Source organism: Phocoena sinus, chromosome 5 (genome assembly GCF_008692025.1).
Source record: "Phocoena sinus isolate mPhoSin1 chromosome 5, mPhoSin1.pri, whole genome shotgun sequence".
In the NCBI taxonomy this organism is placed as follows: domain Eukaryota; kingdom Metazoa; phylum Chordata; class Mammalia; order Artiodactyla; family Phocoenidae; genus Phocoena; species Phocoena sinus.
Window position 1 is genome coordinate 121,718,120 of NC_045767.1, and position 16,785 is coordinate 121,734,904.

General features: G+C 39.2%; 1 protein-coding gene across 2 annotated transcripts; it reads left to right on the plus strand.

The window, feature by feature from the left end:
- The first annotated feature begins 11,011 nt into the window (after window positions 1-11,011).
- On the plus strand, window positions 11,012-15,713 carry DDIT4L (DNA damage inducible transcript 4 like). Of its 2 annotated transcripts, none has more exons than XM_032631761.1 (3): window positions 11,012-11,177; window positions 11,474-11,613; window positions 13,473-15,713. In XM_032631761.1, the coding sequence occupies exons 2-3, from the start codon at window positions 11,523-11,525 to the stop codon at window positions 13,961-13,963; spliced, it is 582 nt and encodes a 193-aa protein (XP_032487652.1). In that variant the 5' UTR covers window positions 11,012-11,177; window positions 11,474-11,522; the 3' UTR covers window positions 13,964-15,713. The 2 variants fall into 2 exon arrangements, with proteins under 2 accessions (XP_032487652.1, XP_032487653.1); XM_032631762.1 differs by having other exon boundaries at window positions 11,028-11,233.
- The last annotated feature ends 1,072 nt before the right edge of the window (window positions 15,714-16,785 follow it).

Below are 16,785 nucleotides of genomic sequence, written 5' to 3' on the forward strand. Positions count from 1 at the left end.
TTTCAACCCACATCTTATATCATATACAAAAAGTAGCTCAAAGTAGATCATATATGTAAATGTAAAACTATAAAATTTCTAGAAGAAAACATGAGAAAAATATTTGTAATCTTGAGTTATGCAGAAATTTTTAGATATGACACAAAAAACATGACTCATAAAAATACTGACAAATTGGACATTATCATAATTTAAAACTTTTCTTCAAAACACACTGTTAAGAAAATAAAAACACAGACCTCAGACTGGTAGAAAATGTTTGCAAAACATCTATCTGATAGTGGACTTGTATCTGGAATTCAGAAAGAACTCTCAATTCTCAATAATAAGAACACTCAAGTTCTCAATAATAATAAAGAACTCTCAAGCCTGAAAAAATCCAATAAAAATACATGGGCAAAAGATTTAAATATATATTTCACCAAATAAGATATACAGATGGCAAATAAGATTATGAAAAGATGTTGAACAAAATGAGTCATGGAGGAAATAAAAATTAACACCACAATGAGATACTATTACACTCCTATTAGAAGGACTAAAATTAAAAAAAAAAAAAGCAGAAGGATGACAGTATCACATTCTGGCAAAGATGTGGCATATATGGAATACTCAAACACTGCTGGGGTCGAAATGCACAGTGGAACCATCTGGGGAAGCATTTTGGCAACTTCTTATAAAATTAAACAAACAGTTACCATATGGCTCAGCAATTCCATTCTCTTGGTACTTATCCATCTGTGTATGAATGTATGTTCATACACAAATCGGTAAAGCAAATATACACACTGGGTTTATTCATAATCATCAAAAACTGGAAACAACCCAAATGTTCTTCACCTGGAAATTGGGTAGACAAAGTATGGTACATCTATGCTACAGGATAGTACTCAGAAATGAAAAGGAAAGAACTACCAATACAACGACTTGGCTGAATCTCAAATGCATTATGCTAAGTGAAAGAAACAAGACTCAAAAGTCTACAGACTGTGTGACCCCTTTTGTATAACATGTTTGCCTAGGGCTGGGGCTAAGGGAAGAGGCTGATTACAAATATGCACAAGGTAATATTCTGTGGTGCTGTAACTGCTCTTTGTGTTGATTGTGGTGGTAATAGTAGTTACATGACTGTAAGAGCTGTTTAAAATTCAAAGAACTCTACACTAAAAAGTGTGGATCTTAATGTATTTAAAGTATACCTCAATAAACCTGACCCCCAAAATTAATAGTTACCATTTACTTAGTACACTTTTAAGAATTTTCAAACCCTCAAAAAAAAGAATATAAACATAAACGTATGTATAACCGAATCACTTTGCTGTACACCTGAAACTAACACAATATTGTAAATCAACTATACTTCAATTTAAAAAAGAATTTTCAAAGCCTCATTTACAGGCAAAGAAGTTACTAGGCGTCCTTTTTTAAGGTGAGGTGACAAAGATTTAGAATGGCATCATCCTGTATTACTTAAGGTGAGCCAAGACGGCAAGCCACATACAACATTTAAAATTTTCTAGTAGCCATGTTAAAAAAATTCTAGGAAGAAGTAGGCGAAATTAATTTTAGTACTATATTTTCTTTAATCCAATATATCAAAATCTTACCATTTCAACATGTAACCAATATAATTATTAACAAGATGTTTTGCATTCTTTACATTCTATTAAGTCTTTGAAAGCTGATGTGTATTTTATATGTCTCCCTTTGGACTAGTCACATTGTAAAGTGCTCGATAGCAACATATGTGCAGTGGCTATCAAATTAGACAAGCAGACCTAGAACCTTCTCAAAGCTGCACTTGAACCCGTGTTCTCTTCTGTACTTAATAGTAACATCCACAGACATCTGATGTACTGAATTGTATTTAACTGAATATTCTGCTATGAGCTGTAATAAAGTTATGACTTTGCAGTGGTTAAAAGGGAAATTTTATTGAATTATTTGAACATGAAAGTAAAGTTACAGGTGATTTGTGAGTTTTATGTTTAAAAAGATGTTTTTCTCTTCTCTGATGCAGATTCTCTCCTTAAGAGAAATAAAGGGCCTTTGGCCTCAATAAACACAGCAATGTCCTCACATAACCAAAAAACATCTGATTGGCAATTTAATACAAATAGAGTTGTGGAAAAAAATAATAATACTTTTGTTGAGTGAACAGATCAATTAGTGAAGTTATAATAATCATTGTAGATATAGCCCCAATGCTTTTTCCAGAAGTGGGAATCAGGAAAACTATGATATACCTCTAGTTTTTCCTGAGAATTATGATTAATACTTTCCATTTACAGTTTCTCCCATTTCAAAATTAGGATAATATCTTTCCTACCTTGAATGAGAGAAATTACAACTCCTAGCCAATAGGTTTCCAGAGCGTGTTAAAACTGTATAAAAAGGCATACTAAATGCTTAAAATAGTTATGAAATGAATGAACAAATGTTGGAGAGACTATGAGGAAACAGGAATTCTCATACTTTATTGGTGGGTACCCAAACCTCTACGACCCCTGACAAGGATGATCAAGATCTTTCAAAACTATACTTTGCACATTTGTCCTTGGCTTCAGAAGTCCCTCCTCTGAGAATTTATCTTAATCTTTCCCACATTCGTCTTGCTACCTCCTAGACACTGCCAAAAAGCCAGACCTTAGTTTCTATTGCTCTGAAATCCATAGATAAGTCTCCCGTCCTCCAGCCTGGGTGAATGTCTTTTTAGTTTCTCAATACTTCCAGGAGATTCTGCTGACTCACCCTGTCCCCAGGTCAGAGACCAAGGCAGTGTAAAAGCTGTATGTGGGGCAGGTCTCCTAATTCTCTAGCTAGTGTACTCTTTATTATCCACTACGTGCAAAGTAAAATCTACACCCTGAAAAACCCAACACAGCACATGACAAATTATTTACTGCAATAGAATGTGCATTTAGATGAACAAACTTGTATAAACCATGCGTGTTTAAAATGGCCACCTTTGACTGAGCTCTTCATATGTACAAGTTGTGTTGCCAGAAACTTAACATACGTTGTTTCATTGAATCTTCTATACTACAGGTGAGGAAGCTGAGATTCAAAGGATTTAAGTTAAATTCACGATGCCTACTTGGGGCAGAGCCAGAATTTGAAGGCTAGTCTGATTGAGTCGCAGCCTTTAGTCAAATCATTTAGGTATTCTTCTCCACTCCGTATACGGAGGTAAGCACTGTTTTGCCCTTAGCATATGGATATCTAAACCTACTTCCAAGGTAATTATGTATTGCTATAAATAATTTGCTAAGTGCCATTTGTTGCTCAACTTGATACGATGCATCAGTAATGTCACACGACTGAATGCACTCCAGTGTGTATACAGCTATATTGACATCTCCTGAAAGGCTGCTTCAGCAATTTATGATTTGGAGCTTCTATTACTATATATCACTTATTAAAATAGTTCTCAATCACAGCACAATATTTCAGAAAGCCAAGTCAATGTTTTAAAATACATTTTATGATATGATTATAGAACAAGAGATGACTTCTTGCATAATTGTATTTATCCTCTCCAGTACATTCAGAAGTAATAAGACATATATCTTTCTGTACTACTCCCTTCCTTCCAAATTTTTTGTTTCCAAATACAACATTCCACAGACCGATCATTTTAAATACATTTTGCAATGTAAGCCCATTCTTTATGTTACATTAACTGGCTTCCATTTCATCAAGGTTCAAAACAACTTACAGTTTGATAGTGTCTCAAGTTTATTAAACACGATTTTATTTTTCTATAATAGTCTTCTCAGGAAGCCAGACTGTTTTCACATAGCTCTGCATGGTTTTATGAGCCAAGCCCAAGGCCATGATGGCTGATGGGAGCTATGGAGAATCCACAGACACTTGCCCAGCTGGGAACCAACTTTCATCAAGACTAGGCCCTATATATAGTAGGAACTCAATAAATATTTTTTATTAATTGGCCCAGAAAAGGTTTTACAAATGCCTAAATGGTCTTATTGCTTTTTTTATTCTCTTTAATTAAAAGCAGGGCTTCTCATACAATATGAATCACCTAGGGATCTTTTCATTTTTTTTTTTACTTTTTTAAATTAATTTTTATTGGGGTATAGTTGCTTTACAATGTTGTGTTAGTTTCTACTGTACAGCAAAATGAATCATCTATACATATACATATATCCCCTCTTTTTTATTAATTTTTATTGGAGTATGGTTGCTTTACAATGTTGTGTTAGCCTTCACTGTACAACAAAATGAATCAGCCATATACACAGATATCCCCTCCCTTTTGGACTCATTTCCCACCTAGGCTACCACAGTGCATTAGGTAGAGTTCCCTGTGCTATACAGCATGTTCTCATCAGTTTTCCATTTTATACGTAGTATCAATACTGTATATATGTCAACCCCAGTCTCGTAATTCCTCCCACTCCACCCCTTTCTCCCTTGGTATCCATACATTTATTCTCTATATCTGTGTCTCTATTTCTGCTTTGCAAATAAGGTCATCTATACCATTTTTCTAGATTCCACATATATGTGTTACTCTACGATATTTGCTTTTCTCTTTCTGATTTACTTCACTCTGGATGACACCCTCTAGGTTCATCCACATCTCTACAAATGACCCAATTTCATTCCTTTTTATGGCTGAGTAATATTCCATTGTATATATGTACCACATCTTCTTTACCCATTCCTCTTTTGTTGCACATATAGGTTGCTTCCATGTCCTGGCTATTGTAAATAGTGCCGCAATGAACATTGGGGTGAATGTGTTTTTTGAATTATGGTTTTCTTATCTCCTCTTTTTGGGATTTCCTTCCTATTTAGGTCACCACAGTGCATTAAGTAGAGTTCCTGTGCTATACAGTATGTTCTCATTAGTTATCTATTTTATACATAGTATCAATAGTGTATATATGTCAATCCCAATCTCCCAATTCCTCCCACCCCCACTTTCCCCCTTGAATCACCTAGGAATCTTTTTAAAAAGCAGATTCTGTTTCAGTTGGATTGAGGACTGAGGTTCTGAATTTTTTACAATCTCCTAAATGATGTTCATGCAACTGGTCCTTGAAACACCGTGAGTAGCAAGGCTGTAAATCCTCCTTCAGAATGTATTAGTGCTTATATCATTGTGCCACCATAGCACCATGTAGCTCCCCTAACTTAGCTTACTAATTGTAATCTTGTATTTATTTGTCTACGTTTCTTTCTAAACTACAAACTCTCTGGGTACAGAGATTCTGATGCATTTCCCACACCTAGTAGATAATTAATATTCAATAAATACTTCTGATGTCAACTAACCAATGAATGAATGTGTACCAAAGATACACTTTTATACACACCTTGAATGCACGTAACGCTCCCCAAGCTACTTTTTCATAAAACTATCACCAGGGCACTGGGATTTTTCAAAATCAGAGCAAAAATAAAATCCTTTATAATCATTCCAAAAAAAAAAAAAATCAGAGCAAAATTCACCATTATAATCACGGCTGATATTTATTGAGTACATTGTGTATTAACTCATTTAATCCCCATAAAAGACCTTCATAAGGTAAAGTTATTACAATTCCCATTTTAAAGACAGAAATGGATTCACAGAGATATAAAGAACCTTATCAAAGTCTATACAGCTAGTTCGTATCATCGCTGGGGTACGCACCTAGGCTCCACAATCCACAGATCTAACTACTACCCCATAAAGACTAGAAAAATGGAATCTCTCTGTGACTTTGTCAAACTTTTCAATCTTAATATGCTTGACATCTGCAGAATGGGGATCAGACCCATTCTAAAGACTACACTGCAGAATCCCCCATCTAGTCCACAATGGGCATGCTTGGATTTAATTCTCTTCTGGTACCACCCCACAAATTTATGTCATGAAGCAAGCTGTAATTTTTCTGGGACACAAGTGTGAATGACAAAAGCTGTGCAAAGCTGCTGGTGGGAATGTGAATTGGTTCAGCCACTGTGGAGAACAGTATGGAGGTTCCTTAAAAAACTACAAATAGAATTACCATATGACCCAGCAATCCCACTACTTGGCATATACCCTGAGAAAACCAAAATTCAAAGAGAGTCATGTACCAAAATGTTCATTGCAGCTCTATTTACAATAGCCAGGACATGGAAACAACCTAAGCGCCCATCATCGGATGAATGGATAAAGAAGATGTGGCACATATACACAATGGAATATTACTCAGCCTTAAAAAGAAATGAAATTGAGCTATTTGTAATGAGATGGATAGACCTAGAATCTGTCATACAGAGTGAAGTAAGTCAGAAAGAAAAAGACAAATACCGTATGCTAACACATATATATGGAATTTAAGGGAAAAAAATGTCATGAAGAACCTAGGGGTAAGATAGGAATAAAGACGCAGACCTACTGGAGAACGGACTTAAGGATATGGGGAGGGGGAAGGGTGAGTTTTGACAGGGCGAGAGAGAGTCATGGACATATACACACTAACAAACGTAGTAAGGTAGATAGCTGGGGGGAAGCAGCCGCAAGGCACAGGGATATTAGCTCGGTGCTTTGTGACAGCCTGGAAGGGTGGGATGGGGAGAGTGGGAGGGAGGGAGACGCAAGAGGGAAGACATATGGGAACATATGTATATGTATAGCTGATTCGCTTTGTTGTAGAGCAGAGGCTGGCACACCATTGTGGGGCAATTGTACCCCAGTGAAGATGTTTAAAAAAAAAAAAAAAAAAAAAAAAAAAATCCAACAAATTTTAATATGAAATATTTTGCTGATAATTAAAATTATTTGACAAACAAAAAAAAAAAAAAAAAAAAAAAAAAAAGCTGTGCAAAGCTCCTCCACCAGAATAAGACACCAGGCTGCCACAGGAAGGGGGAACAATGAAGGAGCGGCACCTATATGAACACATAGCTTTATTTTCCTCTTATCTTCCTGCACATAAGAATTCCAGAGAAATGGTATTTCATTATGGTATTCTCAAATTTGGGGCTTGCAAAATGTATCCCTAGAAAAATGTTAAGGGCCTACTCCACGTTCTTGGCTGACACTCTCTTACGCAGGCACCTGAATTAGAAACCTTTGCGTAATTAAGGAAAAGCAGACTGTGTGCATTTAAACTTATCAGCTTTCTTTATTTAAAAGGAGACAACACATATCATTGTTTATAAAGAGAAAACATCATACAACTATTTTAAGAGAGAAGTCACTATGGTAACCATTTCTCTGCTTGAATTTAGAGAGGCAATGCCTTCTGCTACTGGAAAATTCTCTCAGCTTTTAGCCAGCAGCAGATATTACATATTATTTTATACTGGACTTTTTTTGGTCTTATACTAAATAAGTCTCCACGTTCTTTATGTAATGGAAAATCCCTTAACATTCCATAGAATAACTCGTATTGCATACTTAATGACTAAATGGAAATTGTATTGGCTGGAACATCTTCAAAGACAAATAAAAATAATGATGAAGTATCTCATCCAGAATGTCATACCTATCTTGACACAATTGGGTGGTTCTACAGTCAATGATTTTACATGTCTGTAAATTTTACTTTTTTCCAGAAAACCATTTTCTAGATTAACAAAGATTAACCAAGATAACTTTTTACCCACATTATTTTCTTACATATAATTGGGAGCTCTCCTTCCTGCTCCCAACACACTTATGCATATTCTAATAAAAACGTCTTTCCTAACCAGTGGCAAATAGTTTCCAGATTTCCTGCAAACAGGAAACACCATAAATTGTGTTCTACTTTAGCAATACTTCTCTAACTCCATGTAGCCCCTCTAGCTTTCATTGAACCAGAAGACTACAATATCAGAACAACTATCACTCATTAAGTACTTGCTAGGTACCAGGCCCTGTTCTAAGACTCACATGAGCATTAGATTTACAAATTTCACACAACCAAGGAAAGCCAAAGACAGTGTGCACTCAAAGATCTCAGATTTGTTTATTTAAAAAGAGATAATATTTAGCATTGATTATAAGGGTTTCTCTTTTAATCCTCACAACAACCCTATAAGCTTCCTAAGGGACCTTGGATAGTGTACAGATCAACTTCCATATCCTGTAAATCCTCCCTGAATCCACTGTACAGATTAAGAAACCCAGTCATTTTTTTCCTCTGGTGTCATAGTTTATGAAATAAGCAATGCACTGAATGTAAATGTATTAATAAGAGCTCAGGAACAATAGCACGTGCTGGATAAAGAGAGAAAAATGGCTGGCAAAACATGTAATAAATATTCAACACTCTAAATCACAAATGCAGAAGACACAAATATTTCTTATAACAGTATACCAAAGCATCATATTGTCTTTTGTTTTTTGCAAAATCCCTGGTATTCTGAATTTGCACTTATGTAAGCAATGACATTATAAACACTATATTTATACATGAGGGAGCATGGAACTTATTTGTGTGTACATCAGATGAACATACTGTTGCCATTTGTTACTGCTATTCCCCTTTTTTGTATGAAGGTGGATGAGTAAATCATAGTATAGAAAAGCAAGCATGCTTAAGTTAAAGTCCTTGCTCATGGTTTTGGTAGTTTGTTATAGTACATTGGTGTATGAAAGGCAATAAAGTTATTTAATCAATTAGATTTTCCCTTCATATACAACTATTATTTCCAGTAAGCAGCCTTACAAACTATCTTTACAGTATTAATTAGAGAGGATAATTAGAGGGATACAGCAATGAAACATACTTCATCACTGCACCTGATAAACACCTGGGGTACACCAATGTGATGAACTTTCGGTTACAAATAATTAACTGTATCCACAGCATTAAAAACTCTAATAGACTAAGTGTGTCATCTTTTGACAAGACTATTATGGCACTTAGTTTTTCCTAATTCTGTCCTATAGTTCCTTTTGAAAAATCAGCTCTGTTTATTTAACCCTGCAAAGATGCAAACCAATGATAGAAAGGATTTTTTAACCCTTTTAAGAAGATAAAAAAGGACAATCTCCGCTAATTATCCCAGGTACATTTTCTATATCAGTCATTACTTATGCCCTGTAATTCCTCAGAGCAAGGCCCATTCAGTCAAAAAGAATGGTATTATTCAAAGTCTTTCATAATAAGTAAATTATTTTCTGCAGTAAAATCCCCAAGGGCTTTGCAAATTTTCAGTTACCCAGGTGAGCCGAGAGAAACTGCTACTTTCTAGAAGTTACAATAATCCTTCTGGCCCTTTGGGAGTACTTAGTTTATGAGTTATGCCTAAAGACCCTGAGGAAATTGAAATGGGTAATTCCTTCACTGGTATAGGTCCAGATCATTTACTATATTAATCCTAATAACTCTCCTTGGATGCAGGTAAGAGGCAGTCTCACTAGCACTGCCACCCAAATAAGGAGGCTCTGTGGCCTGCCCCCCGCCCCCAGCTGCCATACCCGACTGACCATCCACTGGTCCTGAACACATTTGCCACTGAAATTGCTTTTTAATTGGCTTAAAAGGGCTTATTTTCCCCTTTTCTGTTGTTGAAGTAGAGGTGGAAATCTGCTTTCAAAGACTAGCCTATCACATCTCCTTCTTTGGCTCCCTTGACCTTCAGGCAGCACAGCTGCCTGAGTCGAGTTAAAAATGGACTGTCAAGCTGCTTTTAATTTCTGCTGCTCTGCCTCCCAGTGTCCTCCCACTGATCTGTTTATCACAGCTTCCTTACCCCTTCTGTTGTTTTTCTTACTAAGAGTTTCTAGCCTGGACAGCTGAAACTGCTTCTCAAGGCCCTAACCGACAGATCCTTGTACACAGAATCCTAAAGGATTGGGAGCCAACACTAGAACCTCCTACTTGTAGAAGCTCTTCTCCCTCCAGGCATCCCCTTCCTCTCCTCTGCTGACCCACCACCGTCTTTGGGAAAGCTCACTCTGACCAGATCATCTCTACTGGCGCACCAAAGCGGGAACAGGGTGGCTTAGGCACAGTGGATGAACACATAATGTTTGGCTTCTTGCCAGACATGGGTTGGGCGAGCCTGTTGACCCTGAGCCGCTCCTCTGTCCCTCTGTGGGCTCAGGTTCAGGACTGCGCATCAAGCTTCACAGGGATTATATCCCTAGCAGGACATAAAACACTGTACTTGTATCTTCATCGCCCCGAGCACCTTCAAGACCGACCAAGACCAAGTTCCTCCCGCTAACGGGGCTTGCCAGGAACTGCTGCCTTTGCGAATGACAACTGCTCCCAGAGCCCGGGAGGGTGGTGGAAGCAGCTAAAATCCCACTAATGGTTTTGTTTAGTTTCTTGGCAAACTCCCCTTCATTCAAGCTCCCGGCGCTCTGGAGCCAGGTCTAATTAGAAGAGTACCAGGCTCACCCTTTCTCGCGGTGAAAACGCATTAGTCATAGATGAAGCAGTACGAAGGGTGCTGGGGGTGCAGTGAAGACCCGAGGCTGCAGAGCCTCGGATGCGGGAAGGCAAGCTAGAGCTGACCGCGTGCGGGAGAGGAGGATACAGAGACGCTGGGACGGGACGCGGAGTAGAGTTGACTCGGTGAGAGGCCAGAACTAAGCGCAGAGATGATGCCCATTGAACATCTACACAGATTTAAGCAAAGTGGTCAGTCTGACAGAGCAAAGCCTCAGGTCACGGTAATAGACAAAAGGCCGAAAGCTTCCCGCTGCCCAGGACAGAAAGTCAACAAGGGCATCCGGAGTGTGAGTGTGTGCGCGCACGCTAGGGGAGGGGTCGCACCAAAGAATCCTGGTTGGTGGCGGAGGAGAACGGTGAGTTTTGGGCGAGTCGTGCACCCGGAATTGCACTCGCGGCCCACCCAGGAAACAGCAGGTGTCAACCCTACCGCAAACTTAGCCTAAACTCCCAGCGGCTAGCCTAGGGTTGCTGGAACTATCGGGGTTGGGCTGCAACCGGACCCTGGAGAGGCGGGGCCCGGGGCCGGGGCGGGGCGGCGCAGGTGGGCGGGCCGGAGCAGGGTGAGGAGGCTGGGCCTATAAAACGCCCGCCGCCCCAGAGGCGAGGCAGCTTAGTGGAGCCGGGGCGGGGTGGGCTGGGGGCGAGCGGGGTGCCGATTGCCGCTTGGGTCCGCAGGTCCCTAAGCCCCCGAGGGAGGGGCCTCCTGAAGACGGTGCCTGCCTCGGTTTACCCGCAGCTTTTTGGCCAGCGAGCGCGTCGGCCCCGGCGAACTCCCAGCAAGTGAGCCTGGGTGGGAGGAGCGGGGCCTGGGGGGCTCCGGTGCTCCGGGCGCAGTGGTGAGCTCCGCGGGGCAAGCCGGCTCCAAGTTTTGCTAACTTTGAATTAGTTTCAGGTTGTGACTGTAGGCGTCTCCGCTCCCAAAGTTTTGTGAACCTGAGTTGCAGAGGCCGGTTCCTCCCCTTTGGAAAAGGAATGCTTCGGCTTGTTCGCTCCGAGGACTCTGGGCATTTTAGGACGCCTTGCTTGCACGTCTTGCTTGCTTTTGCAAATCTGTCCTTCTTGCCTCCTTTTTCTAGCGCCCCGGAAAGGCCGTTCCGCCCCGCGAGGGAAACAGAGCCGTTGACCATGGTTGCAACGGGCAGTTTGAGCAGTAAGAACCCGGCTAGCATTTCGGAGTTGCTGGACCGTGGCTTCCACCCGGGGAACCTACTAAATGGTGAGTTTCTCAACCGCCTACCTCTCTTCCCTCCAAAGGTCGCAGGCCCTGGATAGATGGGATCGGCGGGCGTGCAGTGTCGACCCCCACCTTGAATGTTGGAGGTGCCACAAAATCCATCTGAGACTCCTTTCCAAACTTTTAGCATCTTCTGTCCATGATGGTGAGAAACAAAAGAAGCAAAAGATAAAATCCCAAGGGCTGCATCCATCTAGTCTGCGGCTAATAGACTCTTTGGGGTTAAAAACTGTACAGGTCCCTACCCTACATGGTTGTGAAGTTATGGTGAATTTTAAGTGTACAGTTATGTGTGTTTTAACAAATGTATTCACCTGTGTAACCACTACCATCACCTTCTGCCCCCAAAGTCCCATGTACCCCTTTGCCATCAATTCCCCACCCTACCTCTCCCGTCCCCAGGGAAACACTGATCTGCTTTTTGTCCCTATAGATTACTTTCACCTCTAGGGTTGCATGCAGATGGAGCATGAAATATGTACTCTTCTGTATCTGGTTCCTTTCCCACAGCCTAATGATTTTGAGATCCATGCTGTTGCTTCTATCAGTATGTGTTCCTTTTTGTTTCTGAGTAGTATTCTATTTGTGGATATTATTTCATTTTTTAAGGCCAAAAGGAAACTTTAAAACGGCAGTGATGCTGGACATATTGTCATTTGCAATTTTAAACAGGAGTTTCTAAAGTAACACAGTGCTCTGCCACTCAGGAGCTGTGGGCATAGACCAATTGCTTAAGATCTTTGGGCCTTCCTCATTTAGAAGGCAGAGTGGTTGATGATCTAATTTTATAGGCCAAAGCTCTAAAATTCTCTATTTTCAACGCAGATAAAATATGGAGCCTTATAATTTGGAGTGCATTTGTTTCAATTAGTTTAAAAAAAAGCAATGATCTAAGTTTATACGTGATGTGGAGAGAGGAAAATGCAGTAGCCAGTGAAGTGCAGTATGCTTAGGGTGGGGAGCCCGCAGGGCATCTGCCTGTGCCTGCTTAGTTGACTGTGTGTGGTGAGGCATCCTGCCAAGTGGTAGGATTAATTTGGAACGTAGGTGACCAAATGCAGAGCTATCTCCTTTCCTTTGAGCAAATCTAATTTTGTTTCCCTAGGAGTACTTTGTTTTGTTTGGCTACAAAAAACTACCCAGCCAGTTATAAATATCCATGTGAACCTCAGAGGTCTTCTCTTTGAGCAATTTTTAATCGAAGAGGTTGAAGCTAAAATTGGGATCTACAGGTCATTCCAGTAAAGACTTACAAAGAAAACACAAATTTAATTGATGTTTAATATAACTCATCGAAGTTCATTTTAAGTTCATCACTAAAGGACAATACCAAAAAATCTGTTTTTTACAATAATAAATGAATGTATTCTTAGAGTTAGAAGGTAATAATCCTTAGTCAAGAAAAAATATTAACATTTTTATTCCAGAACTAATGCATAGTCTCTGTAAAAGAAAATTAGAAAACCCCCATAAGCAAATCAGGGAGCAAGAAAGAAAAGAAAATCACTAGTATTCTAAGATAACCATAAATAGATTTGTGATGCGTAGTCAGATTGTGTGTGTGTGTACACATATAAATTTTTTAAAAAATGATTATAGCCTACCCACCTTATTTACCAAAACCTTTATTTCATAGGTGAACTTTCAGTCTCAGGTTAAATGATTTGCTTTATTACCCAGCGAGTTAACAGCAGAGTGAGATCAGCTGACTTCCAAACAAATATTAGAACAAGTAGCTGTAACAGATAGAAGAAATAAACAATGTTGCTATATCTCAGTGTGTTTTTTTTCTGCTCCTGGATTTTTTTTTTTTTTTAATCTTAAACTTCCATTTTCCACAGATTTTGACTACTGGGATTACGTTGTTCCTGAACCCAACCTCAACGAGGTGATATTTGAGGAGACGACTTGCCAGAGCTTGGTTAAAATGCTGGAGAACTGTCTGTCCAAATCAAAGCACACCAAACTCGGTTGCTCGAAAGTCCTTGTTCCTGAGAAACTGACCCAGAGGATTGCTCAAGACGTCCTGCGGCTTTCCTCCACCGAGCCCTGCGGCCTGCGGGGCTGCGTTATGCACGTCAACTTGGAAATTGAAAATGTATGTAAAAAGCTGGATAGGATTGTGTGTGATTCTAGCGTGGTGCCCACCTTTGAGCTTACCCTGGTGTTTAAGCAGGAGAACTGCTCATGGACGAGCTTCAGGGATTTTTTCTTTAGTCGAGGTCGCTTCTCTTCTGGCCTCAGGCGAACTCTGATCCTGAGCTCAGGATTCCGACTTGTTAAGAAAAAGCTTTACTCCTTGATTGGTACAACAGTCATTGAAGAGTGCTGAAAGGGAAGCACTGGAAAGGGTCCTTTTTATGACTGGGTAATAAAACTTCGCAGCGCTCCATTGAAGTCATTGTAGTTTGCCGTGCCTGCTCTTGGTAGGAAACCCCAAACTGAGTTCATCTTCTTTCTATTTCATATTCATGGCCACCCCAACTCAAGGGCTTATCTGGGGACTTTTGAAAAATGACCCACAAGAGAGTACATTACCTACATTTATCACAGCTTTTACAAAATGGAATGGAATGGAATAAGGAAAAAAAAGAAGCAATCCACTTTAGTTTTTTATTTGACTCCACAAGTTTTCCAGGTAGTCTTGCTACTAGACTGTATGAACCCACTTTGCCTAGTCTGATTTTCATATGGCTTTTTTTCTGTAAGTTTTCAGAGTGATCCTTTCAATCACAGAATCTTAACTGAATGATGCTTAGCCCATCAAAACTTGCAAAAGCTCATACCACCCATTTCCTGCCCCTACTCACATGTTCTTATACAGGAGGATAGAATTAAGTAGGTGAGCTTAATTAAAACTTAACCCCACGCAAATGTGAATAAGGAATGTCACAGTAAGAACAGAGTTATGTACTTCTCTGTCTCTCTGCATCCTCTCCGCTCTTCTGTTTCAAAGAGGTGGCAAAAGCTTGAGCTACCATTTCAGTAACCACAGTATTGTTTTAAATAACTTTATGGTACAATATAAGCTCAGTTTTTCTAGTTCTTAAGTATTGAATTTTACCTTTAAACTAGAAAAATGGAAAATGCTGATTTTTTTGCATGAAGTTGATTACTTTTCCATTGAGTGAATGGTGAATGTGTATAAGGACGGGAAGTGAGTTCCAGTTCCTTTCTCATTCACTTGATAATCTAGCTTCTTTTTGCTTTTACACTTGATCTCAGATGGACCATCTCATCATGTCAGTGTCATCTCATCCTTGGCCTCTCCTGAAAACTAAAGGAACTCACCTTAACCTGAATCTTCAAAGGAGATAGCTGCACACTACCACATTTAATTATTAAGATGGGTCTATTTACAAAGTCTCCTTTGACCATGGGTATCTGGTTTATAGTACAGACTAGAGAATGAAAGTCATGATCTAGATAACCAGTGCACACACCCAGCTTTCTTCATCCTTGGATACCTGTCCCTAGGGAACAATAAAGGCCTTATTTTTCTCTTGTTCCAACTAGCTAGATCTTTATCTTTTTTTATGTTAATAAGAGAACATAGCCAACACATTATAATGTTCATCCAGGAAGACCTTCACATCCTTGCTGTAGGTCCTGGATAAGGAGCTTATTCAGGTCTCCTTAGCACCACTTTACATACCCAAGGCCAGAGTTGTAGAGACCATGGCTTCATCCTGGTGTAATTCAAAAGCAGGTGTGATCCTATTCCCATAAATCCCCTAAAATTTCACTATTCAAATCAGTAACTGTTCTAACAAATTGAACTCTTCAAATGCTTGGAAAGATACCACAAAGCCAATCTTACAGGACTGGGCCAGGATAAGTCGAGCTTGTTTTGCATGTCTATTATTGTCCAGGGCTCTGAAGGTCACTGTAATTCTGTGGGCGAGGAGTCTCTGGCATGGATGTAAAACTGTTGTCCTTTTTCTACTAACAGTTGTCTTTGACTCTCTTGTCTTTTACACTCACAAAATAGTGGTGACTTATAGAGACTCTTAAGTTAATATTCCTGTTAAAGGAAATTAAAGTTTGTCTATTTTTGACAATAAAGCATCATATATTTTTAATTCTCTTGTCCTCTTTGTCTTTTCTGAGTTTATGCAATGATCACGCTAAAATATATTTGACAATATTTGAGGGAAGGTGACAGAACAATTATTTATCTCCTTTCTGACGAAGGCTATTTGTACCCTTCATTATAATATTCCAATTGTATATTGCATGTGCTTATGTATCAATAAAGAGTAGTCATTAGCTTCATAATTTTTCAAATACAATAATATTTTTCACTGGAAAACAATCATTTGAGCTCCTTTAGCAACTGCCTTTGAAAAAATTACTCATTGTGTAAAGGCTTTTTCTGTAGTTTTCCTAATGGCCAAATGCAGATATATCAGATTATAAGATCGGTATACATTTTAATTTTTACCAGAATATTCTATTAGAGCAACATATCTTTATAATTCCACAATCATTCATCAATTTGAATTTTTAACCTTGTCCACCTATCTTTTCTGTCTCCTCAAATTTGTCATTAGCTCAGATTTCTCACACTACCTAACCCACATTTAATAAGACTTGCTACGTCTAGGCACTGTTCTAGGTGCTTTACATAAACCATCTCATGTACTCCTCATAACAGTCCTATGCAATGAGACCACTGTCAATCTCCATTTTATGGATAAATGATCAGACGCAGAGAGGTTAAGTAACTTGCCCAAAGTCAACAAGTTATGCAGGAGATCCAGAGTATAAAACAGAGTCAACTCTAGGAGCTGTGCTCACTATGCTTTCTCCAAATGCATGAAGGCAACACAGACATCTTACCCGCATCACCAAAGGACTGTAAAAATGATGTCAAACATTTGCCCTTAAATTCAAAGAAAAAATTCTTAATGTGATTTCTTTCCAGGTAGAAAAAAAGTAGGCAACTATTGACAGTATTCACCATTCATTGGAGCAGAGCTGTGCTTAGAATTTAAAAAGTTTCCAAATATTTAAAAAATATGCATTTCAATCCTGGCACCTTCACACCTAGTTACTTTCTCATGTACCTTCAAAAAAAGGTGTGATCTCTCCCTTATCTATTTCAATGGGGAATAAACTGTTAGCTAGAGTGTCTGATGGCCTCCTGAAAGA

Excerpts from the sequence above, each read along its gene's own strand:
- DDIT4L (XM_032631761.1), top strand. The coding sequence starts at position 11,523 with ATGGTTGCAACGGGCAGTTTGAGCAGTAAGAACCCGGCTAGCATTTCG. Across the intron at positions 11,614-13,472 it reads CCCGGGGAACCTACTAAATG|ATTTTGACTACTGGGATTAC; the intron begins GTGAGTTTCTCA and ends CATTTTCCACAG.